The 24958-nt window shown below is 38.4% G+C and overlaps 1 protein-coding gene across 4 annotated transcripts in view; it reads right to left on the bottom strand.

The window, feature by feature from the left end:
- BCAR3 (BCAR3 adaptor protein, NSP family member) overlaps window positions 1–24958 on the bottom strand; it is an 85365-nt gene that overhangs the window by 36842 nt on the left and 23565 nt on the right. For 2 of the 4 annotated variants that reach the window (XM_079313660.1, XM_079313661.1), the window contains one exon: window positions 11399–11723. In XM_079313660.1, the coding sequence (XP_079169786.1) occupies window positions 11399–11723 (325 nt within the window). Of the gene's footprint in view, window positions 1–11398; window positions 11724–17806; window positions 18224–18430; window positions 18556–24958 lie in introns of those variants that run through there. The other 2 variants (XM_079313663.1, XM_079313662.1) reach the window with 2 other exon arrangements.

Raw genomic sequence — 24958 nt, 5'->3', positions numbered from 1 at the left:
AAATGATCTGTGGGAAGTTGTTCTAGTACCAAATGCTCCTGAAAAACTTTGCAGTTTACTTCTTCACTTGCCTGTGGAATCATTCAGGACAAAGGGTCTACCAGCACTGCATGTACAATACACATATTATAAATAAATAAACCTGTTTACTCTGGCAGTGAGCATGTCTTGTTATGGTCTGCACTTACTGCAGACCAGCCTTCCTATAGACTCCACTGTTCCCACCTTCTGCTACAAGGCAAATAACCTCTAGATCAAGCCAAAGCAAAATTGAACAGGTAGAAAAGTTTTAAGACAAAACAGTTTATTTACTGGTATATAAAGCAGGACATCCAGAAGAGAGCAGAGAAAGAAGTGACCCGCTTTTGTTTCAGCATCCACATGACAAAAATGCTTTGAAAATGTTTGGCTTTGGGAAATGGATGGTGCAACAAGTACCTTCACAAGTACTGTAGTATTTTATCTGGTAAGCTGACCCAGAACAAAATGTACAAATGCCTGCAATTCACCCTGAGTCATACAAAAAGATGTTAATGCTGGAGCACTATTCATCTCAGATACCTGTCTCCAAGTTGATCCACTCCACTCTCCCCTTGTTATCTAAGCCTTCATCTTTGTGCAAAATTTTTAAAACCATTTTCAAGGAATGGTAACTTTCATTGATGTGCAGTAATTAATAGGAAAGATTAACTACTGAATTTTCCTGTCAATTCCACCACAATACTATCATCTTACAGATGCAGAAAACCAGATTAAGCAGCTAGCCCAAATAACTAGAACTCAGTCACGTAAAACTAACTTCTGAATCTCAGCTCTCTGTCAGCAATGATGATGCTCCTTCATGGCATGTGCTCCTGGCGAAGGAAATCTATATGGTCAGGAAATTAAGAAAAACAAAGTATGTTTTTTCATTTCCATTTTCCCTCTCAAAGAATCTTAATAAAAAATTATGATTTCACATTCTCACTTACTATATTTGAAGACCTGTAAAAAAAAATGTAATACTTTCAGGTGAATAATAGATCAGATGAAAGATAGTAGCAGGTTCTGCCATCTCTCAGAATCGATTTAACTGAATGTTTGTTCCAATAATACTAAATTCTTATCTTTCATCAGATTTTATTACCTTTAAAATAATAATGTTCGTCTTCTTAAAAACTTGACTTTAGAGCTGTATTCCTTTGCACCTGGTTACCTACAACATTTAGGTATTATACTCTGCACATAAGTCAACCAGCCCTGTGTAAACTGTGGGCTCACAGATTGGATTTTATTACACATTTTGGTTTCCTAATAATCAGGTAAGACCTACTTCCACTCAGATAAAAAGCATATTTAATATAAAATTATGACCCTGGAACAGAGAAGTTTTCAGAAGATCTCAAGCAGAGGTAAGTAGGCAGTTGGACACAGTACTGCTTCATGCTCCTTCCGTATTTAAGAGAATTTAAGAGAGAGATGCAAGCAGACTCCCACATCTGCTTTGGATATTGCTATTGCTGCCACCTCTTGCTATCACCTCATTTCTTGACAAAACAAAATCCCCTTTCAGCATGTTTTTGCTCATAGGAACAAAAAAGAAGAAAGAAAGCACCTGACTTGCTACATGTGATTAAACCATTCTCCTGAGCACTGTAAATCCTCTGTTGCCTCCTCCACACACACAAGGTCTGTGTGTAAACTGCGGAAGCATAAACACTCCTCCAGAAATATCTGACCACTGAGGGAAAGCATCACAATCTTAGCTCTCATGATTCTGAGGCTTTCCCTAGCCAGAAACACATTCTCTCTAGAGACTGACATCTGACAACCCCTTTTACGATACTGGTTGACCTTGCGGACATACAACCCTTTAATCCCTCCCCAGAAGTCCTTGGAAATTATCTCAATTTCTTCTCACTCCAGTTTCAAGATTCTTATCAAGATTCTTATGTGCTTTTTTTCATGTATGGGTTTCTTGATGATATGGCCAACAAAATACACAGAGCTTGCAAACAAGTGCGGAGGTTCAACAACTCCAGAAAAAGATGAAGGCAAGACAACAAAAAATCTGAAGCTGCTATTTAGCCTCCCTCTTCTTCTCCCCATAGCAACATTTTGTTGCAACAATGAATAGTTTGGTGTCATACTGGTTGGCATTAACTGTCTATGAGCAAGTAGTGATACATTTGACCACTATGAGAAACAACATAACTTCTTAGAAATAGGAATTATGACTGTGTGAGGACTCCTTCAAAATGTAACTAGAGTTGACTGAAATGAGAAAACGGGATGGAATTCAGCTGTTATTGGATGCTCTTTCTCTACTTCACAACACCTCTAAACAATAGTCAAATGTGTGGGAAGAATTGAAAGAGAAAAAAAAAGACAAAAGCCCTTTTGAAGTTGTGACCATGAACAGACACCAGCTAAAATGAAGGAAAAAAAAATTACTATAAGCAACTTGAATCATACTTCTGGTATGACAAACTAAATAGCGGTATACTGCCAGTTTCAAATTCTGCATGGATTTGAAGACAATGAACAACCAAACATGAAAATTTGGTACAGAAAGCTTTAACATCCTCGTAGCTAGTCACTCTTCTAAAATATTTGATAAAATTTCTACATATTCACAATCAATGCTGGAATTGAAAAGCTGAATCCTGTCATTCAACCCCAACAACCATTTTTCAGTTCAGTGGGTGCCGGAGAATAGCCAGAATCTCAGTAACTCAGACATCATCTGCTTTTCAGACTCTGAGGTCTGTCCAACAGTTCTTTATAGAGTGCTTCAATAAAAAAATCTTCAAGCAAATATGCTGTAATTTTTAGCTGTTTGATTGGAAACCTTCACCCTTCTAATTGTACATTACCTCCTCTCATTATTGTTGCTATAAAAAAATCCTGCAGACCTTGAGACACTAAGCCATATGAAGTATCTGTGTTTTCCAGGCCCTTGGCATTTTCACAGAACAATCAGCTACAATTATGAATTAGCTGTGATAACTTGAACAAAATTTAAGTGCAGACACAACAGTACCATCAAGTTGCCCAAATCCTCACTATGATTTGACTGCCATATAAATATTCTTACAGTGGTGGAAACTGCTGAGTGGCCCTGAGTCAGCTTTGTGCTACTTTATACTTTCATAACTGTACTTGTGGGGAAAAAAATTAGGACACATTTCCAGTATTTGATGTTTGCAAACACATTTGTCAGTTTATTTTAAAGTGACTTTTCCTGGGGACATTTTCAAAAGCATCTCCTTTTTACCCCATTGAAAGAGAAACCATGAGAACCGTCTTCTCAATAGTTCCAACACCAATGGTGCCAATGCCAAATTTGAATAAAGACAAGAGAGACTCAAAGAGAGCCTGAGACCCTGAAAATGTACCAAGCTGCTGCATGGCTGCTAACACAGACAGAACTGCTGTAAAATTACCAGATGCAATCACATGCCTTCTCCAGCTTGTACCTTTGAGATCTCTCCATCTCTGTAGATTTTTGAAATACACACTACTTAAGTATGAAGGTGCAAGTTGGAGCATGCTGGACATGGCATGTCTCAGTATATGTAGAACAGACTGATTTTATTTGTACTGCAAACTAGAGTAAAAGATCCACTGATTTTATCCCCTAGGAGCTTTTGCTTCACACACACACATGCTTCTGCTACATTCCTAAGGGCATTCCACCCTTCTGCCTACAGCTGCACAGCATCATGGACATGACTCATTCAAACACCAGTGGAAACAAGTGCAAATTGCCATGACTAACTGTGTGATGACCTCTAACTCACACAAGAACATCAGGGACTCCAGTAATTAAAATTCAAGAAGAGATGCAATGTCCCTGAATTACATGAAATCTCAACTTACTCCTCCTCACATTTGCTCCAAATACCCCAGCAGAGATAATGTTTCAGCAATTTACTTTTATCACTTCAGTCTGCATCCCATCCAACTTGCAACAGTTTACCTACTGCAGCAGAAAAATCGATACCATTTTTTTTACCTTTTCCAGAACAATTTCTGTGTCTACACTACACATGGTACCAGTCTTTACAAACTGTTCGAAAGCTCAGACTAGGTACCTCCATCCTTTTTCCTCTATTTTCATTAATATTTAGGCCTACCTAAGCCAAAACTCTGTCCTTCAAAGCCCTTCTGAAATCTTTTATCCCAAGACCTATCCTATGAAAGTAGTAGTTGGTCAGCAAGACTATTGCTTACCCAAAACAGACACTGTTACTGCAAATTTGTTTATATACGTGCTGTTGCCTGCTGACTTATATCTTCAGCTGGCAACTCTTTACAGTGAACGTTTTAGTTGCTGTGCAGTTATCCTGAATCCAGTGCTACAAAATTAAGTGCTCAAAATCAGTAGAACTTTACAAAATGAATATGCATATTCCAAATAAACCACTGACAAATGTTCAGTAGAATCAGTCTCCATTAATTAATCTGAAATGCATCTAATTCTAGGTACACATTATTCACAAAGTATGGTTTTCACTTGGCTAATATGTCTTTCAGGAACGTGTATTTGGACTGAAGCATAGGAATGCTAGTACATGGCTTTAGCACTGAAGAAGATGATAGTGGGAGAAAGAATTGTCCTCCCTGTGTATTCCCTCAGCCCACTTTAAAAAGCTCATCATATCAGAATGCCTCTCTGTATTGGGTATGGCAAGTAAGCATTAGGAATATACTTCCCTATCTAACATTTAACTACTATTTAGAGCATAAGGGACAGAAAGGAAAACAAATATGCTCACATATGAACAGGAGGCAGGATGAAGAAGCAATATAGCACTTGGTACAATGGAATAGGGCACTCCATAACACTTATGAGAGACCAGGAAACAACAGAGCCAGGGAAGAAACTGTGGATGTGATGGAAGGATTAACTTGAAAAGCTTTCCACTAGATACAGTGTCCTCAGCTCAAGGAGGAAACAGCCAAAAAAAAAGAAAAAAAAAAAATAGAAGTTTTTAGGAAGCTTTTGAAAAATAACACCGATTAATTTTGACAGGGGCTTTGAGGGATTTGGGCTCAAGTTTACCTGGCAAGTTGCTCATTAACAATAAGGTCGTGATCCCGCAATTAATTTCAAACAGTGATACAACTGTGTTCGTCTCATAAGGAACTTCAGGTCCCCTGTTAAGAAGCTAAAGGACTGTGATTTAATTGATCTCTAAGACTGGAGAGATGGTCTCTTTTTGAGACATTTCATCCTGTTTTCCTCATTTCCCTCTCTGAAGATCTCACATGGGCAAACTTCCAAAATCCCCATAAAAATCAAGAAGTGAAGCATTGGTTCTGCAGGTCTATGTCCACCAAGTAAAGAAAGAGGATGTGAGCATCAAAAGGGAACAAAAGGGTGAAGCAGAACTTCACAGCAGAAGAATGTGAACCCAGCAATGGACAGAGGAGCTAAAAAGAAAAGATAGACAAGCCAAAACAGAAAGAACCCGTAAGTTAAAGGATAAGAAGATTTGATACTGAATGTAAGCAGATAACATTAGCTATTCTTTGCTTATCCAACAAAGCATTCCTTCTTCCACAAACATCTACCAGCTTTAGTGGGCAATTCTGCTCCACCTCTGAGACAGTAGAGATCTGCAGGTGCACATGTGAACAGGACACATCAAGAGAAAGAACGGGAAAATCTGTGACAAAAAGCAAGTATTGGTAACATCTAAGAAATAGTTCCATTTGAAAAACCTATGCATGGAAAAAGTCAATGAGATATTCAGCAGCCCCAAATCAACACACTTGTGTCACTCATATTAAAGCAAAACAACCACAAACAGTTCGGTTCAGTTTTTTTTAAAAAACAGAACTCACACTAAGAGGCAGTTTCAGGCACTACACCAAAACTGCAACCATTTTTACTTCCAAAATTTTGTGCATTTATAAAAATTTATCCCCACATTATGCTAAAATTTAAAAGGGAACTAAGGTAATTTTGGTTTCATACTTGAAGAACTTCACTGTATTTTATAAACCAGAAACCCCCAGTATTACTCAATTTACTCCCCACAGGAAACATATAAAATACTTATTTTACTTGATATATTAAAATCTTTATAAAAATTGTCAAAGTGCACCTAATCATACAAGTGTACACACAGCATTAATATAAAAAAATAGCACAAATTTAAATTATCCAACAAATCATGTTCTAAAAAAATCACTAGTTAAAAAAAATAAATGCTCTCTAAATACCTGATCCACCCCATTCTCCAATTCCAAAGAAAAGCAGAATTTGCAGCAACCAGATAAGCAAACAGGCTGCAAATTCTGACAAGGAAAAGCAAATCCCTAAATAGTGTTCTCCTCACCAGGCACAGCCTTGCCAGCTCTTTTCCTTTACAATTCAATTGTCAATGCAAGGACTTCAGCAGGCCTGATGTATGGTGGTAATACCACCAAGAGAACAGGAGAAGTTTTGAGAGCCCTGAATTAATTCATTAATAGCTTTATAGTTTAAGATGAACACCTTGCCAACTTCCAAATGTTTTGCCCTCCAAGGACAATAGCATGCACTGTAGAGAACAGTGAGCCTGCTTAGCTTTATGCTGATGAAGTTACCTTGCTAATGTCAGTGGTATTAGTCAAGGTTAAAATTGAATATATTTTTAATTTTTCCTGGGCAGTTATATGAGACAAGTATGCGAGGATCATCCAGTGCCTTGAAGATCAGAAATTCAGAGAGAGAGAAGAGAACAGAACATCCTAAACAACCAGATAAACTAATCTACTCTCTGCTAGAGCAGTACAAAGTCCAGTGCTAGATGAGAGCACTCCATCTGAAACAGCTGATGTAGAAAAACAAGAGGAAAAAAAGTCTGCTGACCAGTATTCAAAATAAGAGACTGAAGTCTAGCTAAAGATGCAGTCACACACACTTACCATATTTTCAGAACTACAGAAAATAAGTGTATTATTTGTTTCTGTGTGTAGATAATTAGGAGCAGTCTATAAAATACATTTTAATTTACAGGCTATTCATTCATTTTGATCTTTTGCAATAAGGTTCAATGAGCACTGGAAAACATCAAGAGCTATTGGTCTGCCAGTATTAGTGAAAGAATAAAGCTAATAAAAATATTTTCTTCCATGGCTTCCCACACCCACCAGACTGAATTTTCCTTTAATATGTTTGAACCATACAAAAAAACCACTGGTTAGGGGCAGTTCATGCTTGAGATCTCAACAGTGTTTAAAAAAAAAAAACAAAAAAAACAAAAACAAAAAAAAGTGCTGTTATGCCTTGTCTAGCTACAAAAATGAACTGTTTGTAGCCATATAAATAAAACCAGCAGTGTTGTAAGTACAATCACAATCAGGATTTACAGCACAGCCAGGAATTTACTGGGCTTGAGAATAGAAAATTAAAACAGATGCAAAGAAAAAAAGATTAAAATTATAGCTCTGAAGTTACAAGTTTACACTTCAAATTCATACATAGCTAAAATTAAAGCTTCAAAAAGAGGGGAAAAAAATGCAATTCTACTCAGCTGGTAGGTCAGAACCTCTCATGAATACTGAAAACAATGCACCTAGGGCATTATACATTATTTAGAGAAATGCATGAAGTATTTTGATTCCAAGCCAGTTTGAACAATACAACCCTACTGTTTATCAGTGACTCAAATTTTTTAAACATCTACACAGACAAAGAATGGAATTTGAACAAAAAATTGTCTTTGCAAGTCCAAGCAAATGAAATGGCTACTGCAAAGAGAGCTAGTAAACAGAAATGAAACCAGCACATACTCACAAACATCCTGCACAATGTGAAACAGCCAGCGTAAATTAATGTCAACTTTAAGACTTTAATTAGCATGAAAACCTAGAGTGATGGTTTCTGGCAGATGGTGTGCTCCAACACTTCCTAGGGTTAGGCTCAGCAGAGGGAAGATAGTGATTAAATGCAAATGTGTAACCACACAGTTTCTCTCAAAATATCCAAAGCTCTGTACAATAGAGTCCTATACTACACATACAGGGCAAAGGCAAAATTAATTCATTTTTCTTTCAACTACTAGATTTCTCATATATGTACTTTTAGCATTAAGTATCTTTTCTAAGAAGTCTGAAGTGGACACTAAGGTTTTTGAAACACTAAGGGCTTAAAACAAGGCATTTAACTCTACAAACTGCACAAAAAAATTAAAACTTGTTTCTAAGAAATTGTGTCTAGCTTTGATTTTATTGCTGTGCTAGATTGTCCATCCTAAAATTGACATTAACTTCTTTCAAACCACCATACCCACCAACTTTGTGCAAATACAGACCCTATTTTTGACCTGTTAACAATTTACAATTTCACACCAGAGCTGTCATTAAACCGAATTTAATGTAATTTTGTCACAATCTCTGTTTATTTCAACAGGAATACAGACTACATGCATGCAATAGTGGAATTACCAGTACTGAGAAAGAAGTATCTTTTCTTCCTTCACTGATTGTGAAGATCACATCTTTATTAGCCTGACTCACTGACAACACGATGTTGAACCCGTCATACCACTTGCATTACTTCTCTCCCCACAAAACCATCTTGGAACCTGTTTGACAGTGGGGTATCAAAGATACATTTCTTTCTCACAGTATACAGTGATTCTTTTATCTTGCAACAGTACTGACTTCAACTCAAACCTCAACTGGAGAAAAAAAAAATCTTCAGAATATGCCTCATGCTCCTCTCCCCTTTCTTTCCCTGATATGTGGTTTGGCTTAGCAATAAAGCAACTGTCAGCATGAGAGGACAAGAGGAGATGGCCTCAAGTTGCACCAAGAGAGCTTTAGATTATTAGGAATAAATTTATTAGGAATCTTTTTCCCAACAAAAGGATTGTAAAGCATTGTAAGAAACTGCCCAGAGTAGTGGTGGAGTTACCATCCTTGAAAGTGTTCAAAAAACATTTGGACATGGCACTTGAAGACATGATTTAGTGGTGAATGTGGGGGTGATGAGTTTAGAAACAGAAAATACTATAGCTGTCAGATGACAGTCTAAGAAGTAGTCACTTATTCTGCTCTCTCTTGCAATCACATTGCTTCATGAAACAGAGAGCATGGTATCAATACTGGAATCTAGTTTTGCTCTGGGATATTTGCCTAAGTCTTTGCTCTATTCCATCTTAACATCTCAGAAATTCCTTGCATCTCTACAATGAGATAACATTCAAGTATGTTTATATCAGAGCCAGTACCAGACCCACAGAGATAACTACTGTGTTAACCCAAGACTACCTGGGTACTGCTGACATCCAACTGAGATGGTATAGATGGTCAAAACAGGCCTCTGACAGCTGTCTTTATCACCACACCCAAACTTACTGTGATAGTGATACTTCTGCATTGCTTTTAGGTCCTGTTTGTTTGAGGGACATTTGGCTGCCTTAATGAAAAAGCATGAAAATGCCACAAGTCTGCTAAATTATAATGTCATTCATGAAGGACCATAATCATCCAAGTGCAGTGGAAGTTCTGGGTTTACTGATGGCAGCAAAAAGACACAGGTTGAAAAAAAGCTATTGGTTCTAGTAACAGATGAAATGTGAACAATTTTCCTTTAAATAAAGGTATCATAATACATAAGGCAGAGCTAAATAAATAAAGATAACCAGTGGACCAGGTCAAAGGGAAATTACAATTAAGCTTTATTTAGGCTTAATTATCAATATCAGATAATAAAGAATATTACACTCAAGCAGCTTTAGTTTTACATGCTAAAATGAGAATTTGCTTTTAAAAGTGAAGATCTTCACTTTCAAGAGTGAATTCGTTTTTAGCTAATAAAACTACCTTTCAAGAGCACAGCTGATTCTAACTCTGGCCATGTAACTATTTCCAAAAGACTCTAAAACTCAGACGTCAGCTTTCTCAAGAAAGACAACATTTGTCCCCCCTTGAACTAACTAGCAGAGATGTACATTCACAAACCAAGAAGAAAACATTCTCACTACAATTTCTCCAAGTTATCAGAAAAACTTCAGATTCAGAACTCCATTAGGGAATGACACAGTTCATTATTGTTTTCCTATTCTCACCAATTTGGCTTATTTTTTGTTTCACAAGACAATGTGATGCAGATTTATATATTAAAGAGAGTATTACTCACTTTGAATTATTAAAATGTTATCATAGTTATATTTTTAAAGTTAGAATTCATCAAACAATGACATGACTGAGCCACAGTTCAAAATACTCATATCCATGTGCACATGAACATTGCAGTCCTAATGACTATTAGTTCTGGCCCACTAGCATCAAACACAGCATTTGGTTTGAACAGTGCATCACAAACATGTTTCCTTAAAATGTGCACTCACAGATTCAGTTTTTGCAAACAGCATTACAGCAATGTAAGACTGATATACTTCTAAATGATGAATATTTCTGTAATGTTACACCATGTCACAAATTCCTACACTGAAGAAAAATGGTTTAAAAAAAAAAAAACCAAAACCACTAATAAGGAAACATGGACTCCCCTGCACTATTAGGCCCAGATAATTTCAATGTGCATGTAAGCATTAGAATGTGTACCTTAGTACACATTTTAGCACACTCCTTACCACAGGAAAATCAAGACTTTCTCTCAATTTTCCTTTAAAGTAAACTAATGAAAAGTGCAGTGTCATTGCAAGAAGATTCAAGAAGTGATATATTTGCTGACTGCCAAGCTGGTATTGTCCTCTGCTCTAACACAATTGTGCAGTCAGGTCATTGAGCAGAAGATATAATGATTCATTGTAAAAATTAAAGTAACCAATTGTTAGAAGTTGCTACCACAGCATTCAGAGTGTGTTTTAGCCAAGTAATTGAAAGATCAAACAGGAACACCATTTGGTGCTGTGACTCAATAGACACAAATTCTATTCACAGGCTGCACTAACAACATCCTTTGAATCCCTTTATTAATTCAAAAGCATTATGTTTTAATTCTGACCAGGCAGACCTTCCTGACATTTTCTTCTCAGGCATTCTGTTTGTACTTTTACTGGCTGTGCACCGAAGTATTCTTCATAAGACAAGGTTATATTCATAAGACAAGTTATCAGTAGGATTTGGTCTCTCAAGAAAAGCATGTTTAATAACTGCTCTCAAAGAAGAAGATATAAAATACAACTTCAGTGTGTATCACCATATTCTTTTCATATTCAGTAACTCGAGAAAATTTCCTCCATGGGAATAGTACACACAATATTATATCTTTTAAAAATGCAGAGGCAAGACACAGTCATTAAAAATTATTTAGGTCTTCCATCAAATTGAATATTAGGGAGAAAACCTAACTCAGTAAACAGCTATACCTATGACTGGGCCTTTACAGGCCTAGAAGAAAATGCAATAATCCCTATGCAACTAACATGTTACTTGAAGTTTTACAACATACCTGTCAAGGAGTTTGTTGCTCTTTCCATTTTCTGGAGGGTACTCTTCTATAATATCCTGTATAAAAGGTGGCTGCTGCCGTGCTCTGGTGTAAGGTAATGTTCCCATGTGGCTGAACATATCACAAGACCTAGAGGGAACTGTCCCCTTCTTCTTCCTGGGGAGAGTGCCATGGATCGAGATGCCTTGGAAGGAGTTTGAGCGGTGCTCAATTGGTGAAGGTTTTGTGGTCAAAAGGTCCATGGAAGAAGCTAATGAGAACTGGTGGTTCACTGGGCTGTTTCTGGGAAGACTTGAAAGTTTTCCTGCAGCTATCATTTTTGGTTCTGGAAAAACAAAACCAAGATTTCTTACTGTATATCAATCATCAAAGCCCTTACTTAAAGGAAGTTAAGTAGCATGACTAACAAAGGTACCTGAAACTGAACTTTCTCTTTGTATTGAGGCAGCCAGACACCTCAAGACCCAGTCACACTTCTCCCAAGGCACATCATGCACAAGTACTTAACTTTACAAATGTTAAAAGTCATAACAAAAAACAACCAGTCTGGATGAACATGCAAGAGCATGCCCTGAACAATTCCCAATTTAATCCACACAGTTCTTCTTTTTGCTTTTTCACATCCTCTGTTGATGCAGACATCAACTTTCAATCACTGACAACAAGTAAAGTTTTAAGAATATTCATTAAAAAAATAAAGGACACTACAGCTTGGTTTGGAAGAATATGTTTTTAAACCCAGTAGTTGGCACACTGGGAGGAAAAACCTGTTGCTAAGGAGCCTTGCTCAAGTAATAAATCTAACAGATAACTGGTCACATACTTCCAGCAGGCTGTAAACTAAACGGCTCTACCCAGGAGATAAGGGCAGGAGCAGATTACTGGAATTCTCTTCTTCAGCATGCCCAGCCTGCTGGCTCAAATCGCTGTTGACACAGAGATTTACATAGCTGTCAGTCTCTGGTACAATCAACTGCAGTCTGCCATACAGTACAGGTTTTTCTGTTGGCGTGAGCAAAAAGCTTTGTGAGACAAACACTTCAAGTTCATTAACAAATTACAGTTCTGTTCCTCAAAAAATGCTGCCCGGTGCTCAGTTTATAGTGCTGCATTGCATTTCAGGCTGTCTTATCCTAGATGGTTGTATTAGCCTGCAAAAGCCACTCTATGGAACTTAACCACCAGACCTGAAGGGCAACCAGTCCTGTATTATCTAACCTAGGTGTCAGCCAGCCAGGTGCTTCCCACAGAAACTGGAACAGCCACAGATGCTGCAGAGAGTGATATGAACTCAGAAAGCAGAAGCACTTCTGGAAATAACAGCTATGGACAGGGGGAATCTGTTTTGACCTTAGTCAAATTCCATGCTGAAAAATAAGATGAGCACCCTGAAGGCCCAGCAGCCTGGAAGTCAGCTGCTTACAGCTGCATAAGAATTCCTCCTGTTTTGGGGAATGCACAGGTGTTGCAAGAAAACAGAGGTGCCTCTATAGTCCTCTGGCTCCCATCTCCAACCTCAGCATTCAGCTACCATCAAAATGTTTCTGCACCGAAGCTACTGTTACTTGTACTTAGAGGTTATCCTAACAGGCTTACTTTTACAGCAATGCAAAAACTGATCTCAAAGTATGGAAAAATTCTGCTTTTTCCTGTCAGCTATACTGCAGAGATTCACCAGCTGGATAAGGTTTTCAAATCCCTTCCCAATTCTCCTGTATCAAAAATCCTACAACAAATACTCAGTAATTAATATTTTTCTTTACTCTTTAAGTTGCCAAGTCTCTGTCAGAGCACAGGTGCTATGCACTATGGTAGAAAAGTCTCTGGAAATAGCACTTCTCCCTTATAGCACTTCTGTTTGACTCTGGTCACATCTCTTGATGAAAAAAGTAGAAAAGATTTGAGCAAAGAACCAACATTTTTTGTCACACAGATCCAAATAAAATACAAAATCCTAAAGAATCCAAAACACATTCTCACAAAAATTCTGCCATAAATTATCATACTGATGTGAAATACCAAATCATCTCTTGATTTATGATGTGATTGAAGGACACAGTTTCTGTTAGTTTTGACAAGTACTATTAATATCACAATTATTTTCACAATAGTTGCTGTAAAGTCAGTTTTGCATTAGAGCTGTTCTAAGCAGAAGAACTGGTTCACAGACACAAAGATCTAAAATGTAAATGCTTACTAAAAACCTACAACCTCCTCTAGATAAAGCAAACTGACTGAGCTTGTTTCTTGTAAATTCAGTTTCGTTATTAGAACAGAATGATACAAATTATCTCCAACAATAGGAGGAAAAAAGCCTTGTAATTCACACAATCATTTGAATCTCAACTTGGTGTATTCACTGTAGAAAAGAAATAAACACCATTTACAGAGTCTGAAAAACTGGAAGCTAGCTGGCTCATAGTACAAATCTTGTTCTCCTTTCAGGGCCTGCTGAGAGTCTGTATTTAATTATTGTACTTTCTTATTGGTTTATATACAAACCACCCCCAAACTTCAGAATTCCAACTGGTTTAGTTCAGGTTATCCAGTGAGAAAGTTTTCCTTAGCCTTTCCTGCAAGATTCCCATGGCTGTGCTGCAATGGAACACAGGACATTACCTGCAAGCAGGTATCAAACCCAAGCTGTAATAAAAAAACCAGAAAGCCTTGGTTTACTATCTGATGAGTCCACAATAGGCTTACTGTGACATGAAATTGCCAAGCACTTCGTGTTTGAGAATCCAGAAAGAAAAAATTCACTCTCCTAACCCAATCACAACGTAGTTCTTACAGTAGCCCAGGAGTTTTCACTCCAACAGTCTGAGAGTTTTCAATAAATTAACCACCCCACTCCTAAGAAGCCCTTAAGAACCAAAACCAAACTCTCAGAGTTGACCTAATAATTTCTTCTTTTAAGTAGTACTCACATGACTTACAAATTCAATAACCAATCCTCAAATTCATACCTGAGTACTGTTTTGAGGAATCAAGGTAGAGTACCACAGATAGTACAAAAATACTGACATTCAAGAACTTGCAACACACTTAGCCACAAGTATGTGTGCAGCTTTGACAATATTTCTAACAATCCTCCCTGCAAAATCTCTTTTAAAAAACCCTCAAAAAATCCCAAACAAACAAAAACCTCACAAATACCCCCCCAAAAAAAAACAAACAAAAAAACCCAACCCAAACCAAAAAACCCCAAACAAAACTGAGAACAAGATGTCTGCTAGCTTCCATCACACATTTATCTGCTGGCCCATGTGCTGCTATACTACGTATTCTTTATAAATGTTAACAGAGAACTACAAAAATCAGCCCAATAATAAAGTCCTGCCAAACTATCCATCCAGTTTTCCTCTACTGAATATAAACACTGGCAAGTGGGAGCCCCTTCAGCTGAAGACTCTGGAATGTCTCAAATACTTTAGTATATGATTCAAAGAATGTTTGACTTTACTAGATACATAAACCCTGAAAATTTTACTCCCTAAGAGACAGTGTGCTCTGAACATTGGCCATTATGCAATCAACAATAGAAATGGTAGAAATTATAACTGAACAATGGCTCAAAATGAACTGAAATTCAGTCAAAAATTTGTCAAAATGCATCAACTAATAAAACAGAACACTTCAGAAGTCATACGAATTTCTCCTAATTAGGTGCAAACAAGATGGACTCATGCCAATATAATGTTAAAAATGGCAAATGAATTTGTATTTATACATAAAATGGCACTTTAGTTTGTAATCTGGAAGAATATATGGGAACAGAATTGTCAGGAGTCACATGGTGAATTCAGAGAACTATGAAAGGTTTCCAGGTAACTTCTGACATGTTCTACTTTTTGTTATGAATGAGGGTGAGCAAATATAAATGACAAGGCCTCTAAAATCAACATGACATTTAGGGTAACGGTATGAGATTGGACATAAAATGAAATACGTATCTGATGGGCAAATCCAAACAGCTGGGGTTTGGTCTCTTCACACCATTGCTCAGAACAAAAAATTAACACGAACAATGAAATAAATAACTTTTAATTTCCTAAACCAACATAGTCAATATTCTTCTGCTTGTGCCATCTTTGGAATGAAAATCCAAATTTTCTGTCTCAGCTTGCCCTCATGAAATCTTTCAGATGTTCACACAGTCTAAGGAAGTGTTCTGATGGTTCATTCAAAATGACTCAGGTATAGGATTAAGTGCCCCTTCCATACCACAACCAATGGCAGTGGCTTCTACTTTGTTGTTTCAATATACTGGAGGAAGAGAAGTAAAGGAAAGAGAAGTCTTCAGTTCAGCCTCACAGATGCACAAATGGCACAGCAAACAGTCCAAGGCTGTATATGCTCATGCTAGAGGAAACCTCATAAAAGGAAATAGAAAAAAAAATATTCAGAATTCCAAATCAAATTCTCAAGCTATTTCAAAACTCAGAGTTGTATCTAAATCCATTTTGGACATTAAGACACATTTCTCTCACACCGTTACTGATCTGGCATTTGGGTGATTCTCTTTCTTAGACGAAAACCCCTGGAGTTTATACCTGGTGTTATCATATCACCAATCTTTACCACTAGATATGCTATGAAGCTAAGAGGGCTTGAATGTGGTTTAAGATATTCAGCTGAGTGTTCTCAGGTATCTAAAAGACAGAGACAACTTTTGTGAAAACTCTACTTTTGCCACATCAAGCCTCCTCACAAATTCCTCCCACCTTCCTTGGGGAAAAAATCTCCACTGCCTTGAATCAGCAACAATAAATTTTAACAGTGGAAGATCAATTACTCTCTTCTCCCTGCTAAGTTACTTGGCATATTTGCATGCACTATGCAGATGTGCACAGAATAAAAAACAAAGTGAACATCCTTAATGGTGAAGAAAGTCAAGCCCAGGACAAAAAGTCAGATTTTTTAAAAATTTTGTGTGTGTAATAAGAGAATGGGGGGGGGGGGGGGGGGAAGCATGACTTAAAAGCCTCAAAAACTTGACATACAATTGAAACTGTAGCCATTATAAATTCAATGTAGATTTCATGTTGTCTCCCTAGAAGCAGTATAGTATCCTTCATTATTGTTAACAAAAAGGAAATTATTTCTATTCCCCCAAATAGCTTAGAAGCAGCTTTCTGTGACCTGTATTTTCTGTTTTGCTAACAAAAAAGAAAAACTGATGCAGCAGCTTCCATAGCAAACATGTCACAGGACTTCGAGAAGAATATTAAGGTTCAAGAACCTGCAGCATGTTATGATACAGACTGAGAAAGCATATGCAGTAGTTCAAAGGCTTTAAGCTGCTATCAGAAAAAAACATGAGTCTGTCAAACATCAAACATCCCCACAAGATTAGTCAGGTCAGTGCTTCCAAAGGGTCTTGAAATGCTATCACAGTGTTCATGCTCTCATTCTCTCTCTTTATATATGCCACACAATTTCCACCCTCCCCCATACATCCCTGCACTGTAACAAGTCAGCTTACTTAAAATGTTATTTTAAACTATTATTCTCACACAGCAGAAAACACACAGAGCAGGACAAATTATCTTTGCAATGTGGCTTTTTTTTTTCAATATGAGAGAAACAGATAAACCCCATACTTCTCTTTGTGGATTTTCACATGTAGAATGTCTTCATATCTATAAAAAATGCCAAGAAAATGTGATCATTGAAGATGATTCAATAGTAAGTACAGCTTTCTTCATTTGGCCATGAAATTATCTCTGAAATGCAAGTGCCTAATCAGTTAGCTCAGTAATCCCGAACAATACGAAGCCTTGACTTGAAATAAACCTCTCCACATTTTGCTGGCAGAAGCAGAGAACTTTACCAAGGTTACAGTCAAATCTATGTGTTTTTTAGCCAATGCTTCAAAAACACAACGTTTTGTTCCTTGTCTGGTAAAGGAAGCAATTTATTTTGACTGCTCCTTTGTACCCACAAAAAGAAAAGAACAACCCACTTTAACTGAAAAACTTTTTCAGCATTACTGTTTCGAACTAACACCGCCTTTCAGAAATCACAAATTCGGATTGAAAGAAATGCTTTTGCATCCTCTCCAAAAGACAAAGAGGAAAAAAAAGCACACAGCGTTTCCTTTCTCTCTAGTCAGAGAAGTATCTCGGTATCTCGAGTACACGTCAGTGTTTTATACTTATTAAAAAGATTTCTATGGGATCGATTCCCACAAAATCTCAGCGCTTGGATCCAGCGTCTCGGTCGTCATTGTCCCAGCTACGGCACTTCCAGCAGCCCGCGGGCCAGCCCGGGCAGGGCAGGGCTGGCCCCGCTCCCGCGCCCCCTGCCCCGACAGCGGTGTGAGGACACGGGGACAGCCGCACACACCCACACACGAAACTACTCTGCATCCTGTGCCCGAGAGCGCAACGCTGTCCCCGCGGTTACCGGCTCCGATCCCGCCGCTCCTCTGCAGGCGTTCTGCGGCTCGGCTGGAGCGCCCGTCCTGGCGCAGCGAGCTCCGGGCAGCGAGTCCCTCCCGGGCCCCTCCCTCGGGGCCGCCGAGCCGGAGCGGGCAGCCTGGGGGGCGGCCGGAGGCCGGACAGCAACAGCAGCGCTGCGGAGCGCTGCCAGAAAACGAACCGGGCCGTTCTCGGGAGAGCGCAAGGTCTGGCCGTGCCCGGTAGGAGCCGCGCGTAGCCAGCACCAGCCCGCTCCACAGAAGCACAGTTGGCGACTACTTAAGGGTGACTCAACCGAAGCTTTCTCGGAGCGCCTTATCGCTCGCTGCCCGCCCCGGTTCCGAGCCTGTCCCGGCCGCCACAGAGCCCCTGGCGGGCGCCCCTCACCTGCGGGAGGCGGCTCGGGCGGCTCCGGCCCCGCGCAGCCCCCGGCCCGGGCCGCGCTCCGGCCACACCCTCCGGGCCCCGGGCTGCGGCTCCCGAGCCCCGCACCAGCCCCCCGCAGGCCGTGACCTCCCGCTGCCCTTCTCCCTGGATTTAACAATTTGGCCTCCATAATTTCGTCTCTCTAATTAGCACTGCAGCAAAAGTAACAGTTCGTTAAACGCACCCTGTGCACGGACGATTCAGAGCTCATTACGTACCTCACACACATAATCTATTTGCGTTGGTGGACGCCCCCCCTCATCCTCCCAAGCTGCGTGAAGTTACTTGTGCAACAGGTTGGAGGGATAAACGCGTTTGTACAACAAATGGTCAAATAGCTGTACAGAACCGGGAGCTACTGACAGAACAGATGGTCACTTACCCTCCTTTTGTAAAGTATGCCTTCAAAACAATGACATAATTATAGACACAACCTTCACTTTCAACTAATTATCTCCAACACCTTCAGCTGTACCACTGACTCAGCCACAGGGCTTTAGCATTAATACAAATCAAGGCACACGCAGTTGACTTTCAAAGCGCTGTCTCGATCAGTTTAACACACTATTTGTCTCTTTCCCATTGGCTCAGTCTCTCAGGCTGCCTGACCAACATTCCTCTGGTTTTACCACAATTATTCCAGTTTTTCCAATTTCTATTGTATCAGAATTCATAAGATTTCATTTTTCAAATCTATTAATTCATCCGATTTGCATTAGCTTTCCAGAGGCAAAGGCTGTTCTGTCTAACCAAATATTTAATTGGTTTTGACATAAAATATTTGATCCCTACTAGCTGTATGGTGGTTCGGATTTGGGAGATCATCTTCATGCACTATTTTCATTTCACTCTAATGTTCAATCCTTTCATTCTCTTTCTCCATTTTTACCTGGACTAGCTTTAATAAATTGCTTCTGATGTATCTACTTCAGAGCCTGACTACATAATGTTGCTGAAGTTGTGATCCTAAGATATCTATATGATAAATGCAATTTAAGATCCAGATTATTTATGTTCCAGGACCTTTGCATATTATCAAGCCAATAATTAAAAATAAATCAAAGTCTGGTGTTCTCACACTAAGCAAGTTTAATATCCAATAGTGACAGTAGAAGGATTAAAATTCCACATGATGCCTTACCACAGTGAAATCTCTGGGTACTGGGTAGAATCAGGACATCTACCTCTCTATAGTTTGGTATTTTATGTATTGTCCATAAAACTGATTTTTGCAATCTCAGTTATTTGAAATATCTCAAAGCAACTTTTTTTTTTTTTTTTTTTTTTTTAATGAGGCGATTCAAACCAGAAAAAACACTGGACCTTTATTTGAAATGTAGCTAGAGTTTAAGAAACATTTAGCTGATCAAGACAAGATTCTTTAGCCATCACATAAGTTGCTGAAGTAGGTATTGGGAGATGAAAATTCTTGAAAAAGTCTAGGAATTTTCATAGATATGAGTAGAATCTTGGCATAAGGAAGCTCAAGTAAGATGAAGTTCAGTGTAAAATAAGAGAAAAGACAATAAAGGCAGAGAACAGTGCTCCAATATTCAGTAAGGGATGGAGACAGAAAATTAGGAAATTAAATTTATCGAGTATATTACAATAAAGGAAGGTCACAGTAGCATTTCTGACTGGCATTCCCCTTCCCATTGTAACACCATTTCTTTAAGGTAGAGCAGTAGGGAAGCATTATCAGGGTTGGTGTTGCCACACACCTTTTACAACAACTTCCAAAACAGAAAAGTTGCAGTAAATGTGAAAGATTTCAAAAAGATCCATTCACTGGTGCTGGAACCTAAGTCACTACTTATAGCCTGCTGACAAACAGACTTGTATATTTTTCTCTCCACAAATTACAAAAAATTATACCATCCTTGATACTGAACAGAGCCTTGAAGTTAAGATCTAAATTCAAACTAACTTTATTTAAAACAAAGCTTAAATGCACACCAAAACCTCACTCTGTTGTTGTCAGTTGTTTTTCCCCAAATTCTTTGTCATTTGAGCCACTGATAAACTACGAAAATTTCCAAATCTTGACTAGCTGATGGCACTCTGCGTTTGTCTTGCTGGTTGTGAAAAGAACTGAGGATAGAGAGGTACCAGAAATGTTTCAGGCACAGTGACAAATTCCAGAACTTCACTGGAACAAGTAACAAACAATCTCTGGAGATTTCCCATAGTATATTCCACTCATAATCTTTTCAAAATATACTCGAGAGAGGGAGGGAAGGAGCAGGAGGAGGGCAAAGAAACTGAAGAACCCCAGACTGTGACCTCATGTTGGACACCAAAATGCTTCACCAATATGTCCAGTGCAAGAAAAATGGCATTAAGGTGAGACTACAGAAAGAGGAGCTGAGATACCTGGATTCCACATTCAGTTCTAGTATTCTGACCCACCTACTTCCTGTATGACATATACTAACATTTTTGTAACATACATCACAGTGGAAGTTATTTTTCACAGGGAAGTCTGTACAGTACTCTGTCAGCTTATCAAGTGGAAGATCCTACAGAAGTGCAAACTATTATTTTCCTCATTGCATAAAGGAAAATGTCTAATTTCTCTATCCAAACATGTTCCACAGTTCAGATGAAAGATGTTTCAAACCATGCCAAAAACTCTGATCCACACGTAAGATGGTCTCTACTGGCTGATTCTAATCACTCAGGAAATTTTTAGGCACTGTAGTTACATAGGAAGTAATGTCATGCTTGTCATTTTTTATGACTAAGAAACAGAAAAGGGGCAGTAACTTCCTTAGTAGCATGACTACGTGCTAAGTAATGGGATTGTAGCTGGGCAGCACTGCCTAAACTGTGATTACTCTTACGTGCATGAGTCATTACATTCTTTTCCTAAAGTTCTATTTTGTCTTCAGGTTAAATTGAAAATTGGTCTTTGTCTTCATGTTTGACAATTTACACAACCCATCCTTGCACATACTTGAAAGCTGTTAAAGAGAATTTGCCTACAGGATGCAAGAAGGAAAAATTCACAGGAATGCTCCACTGGTCGTGAGTTACTCCAGATTAAACTAGATTAGATTCCTCATTGCAAAGCTTTTGTTGTTTTCATACCTTCCATCTGCTTTGAAAATGGATTCACTGAGCTGTGGGATAAAGTCTGGAAGCATCAATGTCCTGAAAGGAGCATAGCACCTCTGTCATGCCCTCCCCAACAGCATTCCATGTTAACCTGCCATACCCCTGAGCCATCTCAGGCATCATGCTGTCTGTGTAGCACATTGCCACAGACAGTAGCACTGGAGCATTGTCCTTTGTGACACAAAGCTGGGGGAGGCTGAGAAAGCAGCAGTGTGCTGGCCATTGCTGGCCACACACCACACATTGCTGGGACCTTCCATGGCCACCTTTGACTTCTGCTTTCTGAAGGAGGGGAGTATGTACAGGTGCATCTTTTCACCTGCAAAGACACCCAAAAAAAGCAGCTAACTAAACAGATAAGTGAGGAGGAACACAACTGGGACATAGGTCCCAAGAGCTGTGCTGCTATAGCTTGCATGCCTTAATTATGCCTAGAGTTGGCATAAGAGTACTTGAGACCATTTTCAAATGTGCTTGGCTTAGAGAAACAAAGAAAACAATGGGACATAAGAAGTTGATTCATTGGAAATTTTCAGTTTGTGCTTAAATGTCAGAATTCTAGTCTTCCTCAAATAACCAGGAGAAAACACATTTACTCCAAAAGCACTGTTCTGCAGCTGCAGTGGTAAAATGCAGAAGTAACTACACACAATGAGGACATGGCATGTGTGGATTGCTCACACAGCAGATCTTGTAGATTCCCTGACAAACAAAAGTCAAAGCAAATTGCTACCATACAGACTTGTCTTAGAAGAAAAAGTGCCCATACAAACAAAATGCTACACAAGCCTCTACTCCCACAGATACCACATAGAAAAAGTAATGATCACAGCTGCTGGCTAGGAAATTACATTTATTTGCTGATAATTTTCAAGTTAGTCAAAGACTAACTTGGGCAGGGCAAATAAAATTGACTATGGGAATTGAAAAATGCTCCAGACTTGGAATCTGACAATATTTATTTTGGAAACTGAGCTATGGCACCTGTGCTTTCTAATGTCCTTCCTGGCTGGCAACTGAAACAGTTAAGTTTATTCAGCACCTATCCAGACCACCATAATAAAACCACCAACATGATTTCTTGCTATCTGGTCTGTCTTAGGTCTGGAGACTCAAGGTCCTTCCAAAGAAGAAACTCCCAAAGAGTTATTTGTTATGAGTGGGTGTTCAGAAACCTCACAATCCCCAAGCAGACACATCCCATAGCTGATCATTCTGCAAACAACGTTGTAGGACAGCAAGAGAGTTTGAAGACTTGTATAAATTCAGTCATTGTCAGATGTTATACAAGAAAACTATCATATACATAACAAATCACACATATTCTGTAGCAATAATATATTGCATCCATTTCCCCCTCTTTCAATTTGGTATTGAAAATCATGTGAAGCAACTTGTTTTGGCATGTATTAGACCTGTTTCAAATGTTTAAAATACTCAGGCAAAATGGCACTAAATCCAGTTTTCTTTTATTGATTAGTTTAAATGATTTAAATGATTTAAATTGATTAGGTAAATGATACTTAAACTGGAAAGAAGCTGGGCAAGGTCTTATGGATCCCTTTTTAACCTTTTTACAGAGGGTCTGTTTTCCTCTTTGCTTTTAGCAGTGGTAGAACTGTTACTAGGGATCTAAGACTTCTTGCAAGTTTCTGTTTCTCCACGTATCTGTTAAAAGTCTCAAATACAGGGGAATTACCAGCCTTTCTTTAACTGTTACAGATGTTTTTCATTTCAAACATATCTGATGTAGAGGCGAGGATAAACAGAGGGCCAGAAAGCAAATTTGGAACTTTCAGTAGATGAAATGGTACTGTCAGAGGTGTTTGCTAACAGCTCTGTAACAGCATTTACATTGCTGACTTTCTCAAAGAGAGAAAGCAAAAAACTCCAAATCCTTGTGTGACAGCAAAACAGACCACACAGGTAGCAATGCCAACTCTATCATGCCATAAAAGTGTTCAGAGCAGCTTCCTCTCCCTCTGTTGGCAAAGCTACCAGCCTACTTCAGCATGAGGTTGGAATCTGAAAGGTTGACACTATGTACTACTGCCCCAAAGCACTCTGGCTGCATTTGTAATGTTTCAAAGAGCAAAAGCACCAGGACATGTCGAAGGACTTTATCTAAAAGTGACAAAGGCAAGATATTTGTAGTTAACGATTCCCAACCAGTTATGGCTTTATACTAACTGTAATGGCATCTAATAAAAACACAGGAGAGAGTGCCTTAGGTATCTTACACCTTTTTTGAAGATGGACCTTTCTATTTTTATGGTCCCAAGCACAATTCAGGCTATGTAGTGCTTGCTCAGGTTTCTTTCTAATACCACATGATTTAGGTCTTCCTTATAATGACAAGAAATCACTTCATATTTAACTTCATACTACTGCAGCATGGCAAGAAATAAAACATAGGCAGAAAACAGTTTATCTAAGAATTTAAATGCAAAATCTAAAAGCAGAATGTTATGGAATATTAATTTCATTCAATCTAATTCAGGCTTTGCATATTATTTTATGTATACCTACAATAAATTATGTCAATGGATATATTTAATTTAAATGCAATAAGGCTGACCTTCTTTGTATGATAAAAAATTCATAATAGGTCTGAAAAAGAAAAACCTGTACAAGACAAAAAGGAAATATTCTTTGTAAAGGAAATATTCTTTATACCTTTTGCCTATTAGAGAAGAACACTCCAAGATGTTAGTGAAATCACACAAGGCCATAAAATGCTATTATTCAGAATTCATCTCAGTAAAAGAAGTTACTGGAAAACCAAAGTTCTAGCCCTTAGAACACCTCTTTAAAAATACTTAGTACTTAGTTTTCTCTATTTCTTTCCACTTGTAACTCAACCAGTGATGTACAGAAATATAGATCAAGAATACCTGTAAATGTATACAAACATTTAAATGGTCAAATGATATTAAGTTTTCAAATATAATGCTATATTTAAATTCATGTCTCTAAAGGGAAAAAAGAAATACCTTCCATGTCTGCCAATACCCAAGGCCTTTTTTCACTGTATCAAAATAGACATTTTCATTTATGTGTTTACATTTCCCTCTCTATAGTTACTATTTCTACCGGACTGAAGGAGCTGGTCACATTATGGAGGGATTCCTCAACACATTTGAAGAATGATTTATTGGTTTACTGTAGGTCCAAGAAATCATAATAGAATCACATTCCTATTGTGACAAACTATGATAAATGATATTAAATACAACAAACATAAAACAATATGATTAAATAACACTCTGGTTTAATCCCACATAGCAAACCCCCTGTTTTAGTTGTATTAGAGGATACTGAGAAAACCCCTGTTCCCTGCAGAAGCACTACCCTACAAGTACTGGGCTGTGGCTGTCAGGATGTGTCTTGAACTGCTGATTGTTGCAGGACACAGTGCAATGCCTCATGCTCAGGAAAGGAAGACCTTTTGTGTAATACAGGAGTCAGATTATGTAGGAAAACAGATTGTAGGAGATCAGGAATGGGGTGCAGCTGTATAAAACAGCATGGAAGGAGAAGCAGTGTGGAATGCTGATGTGTATTGACCTATCACATAAGAAAAAAAGGGCACACA

The sequence above is a fragment of the Erithacus rubecula genome (genome assembly GCF_903797595.1).
Source record: "Erithacus rubecula genome assembly, chromosome: 10".
NCBI classification, from domain to species: domain Eukaryota; kingdom Metazoa; phylum Chordata; class Aves; order Passeriformes; family Muscicapidae; genus Erithacus; species Erithacus rubecula.
This window is presented reverse-complemented; position numbering and strand designations above follow the sequence as displayed.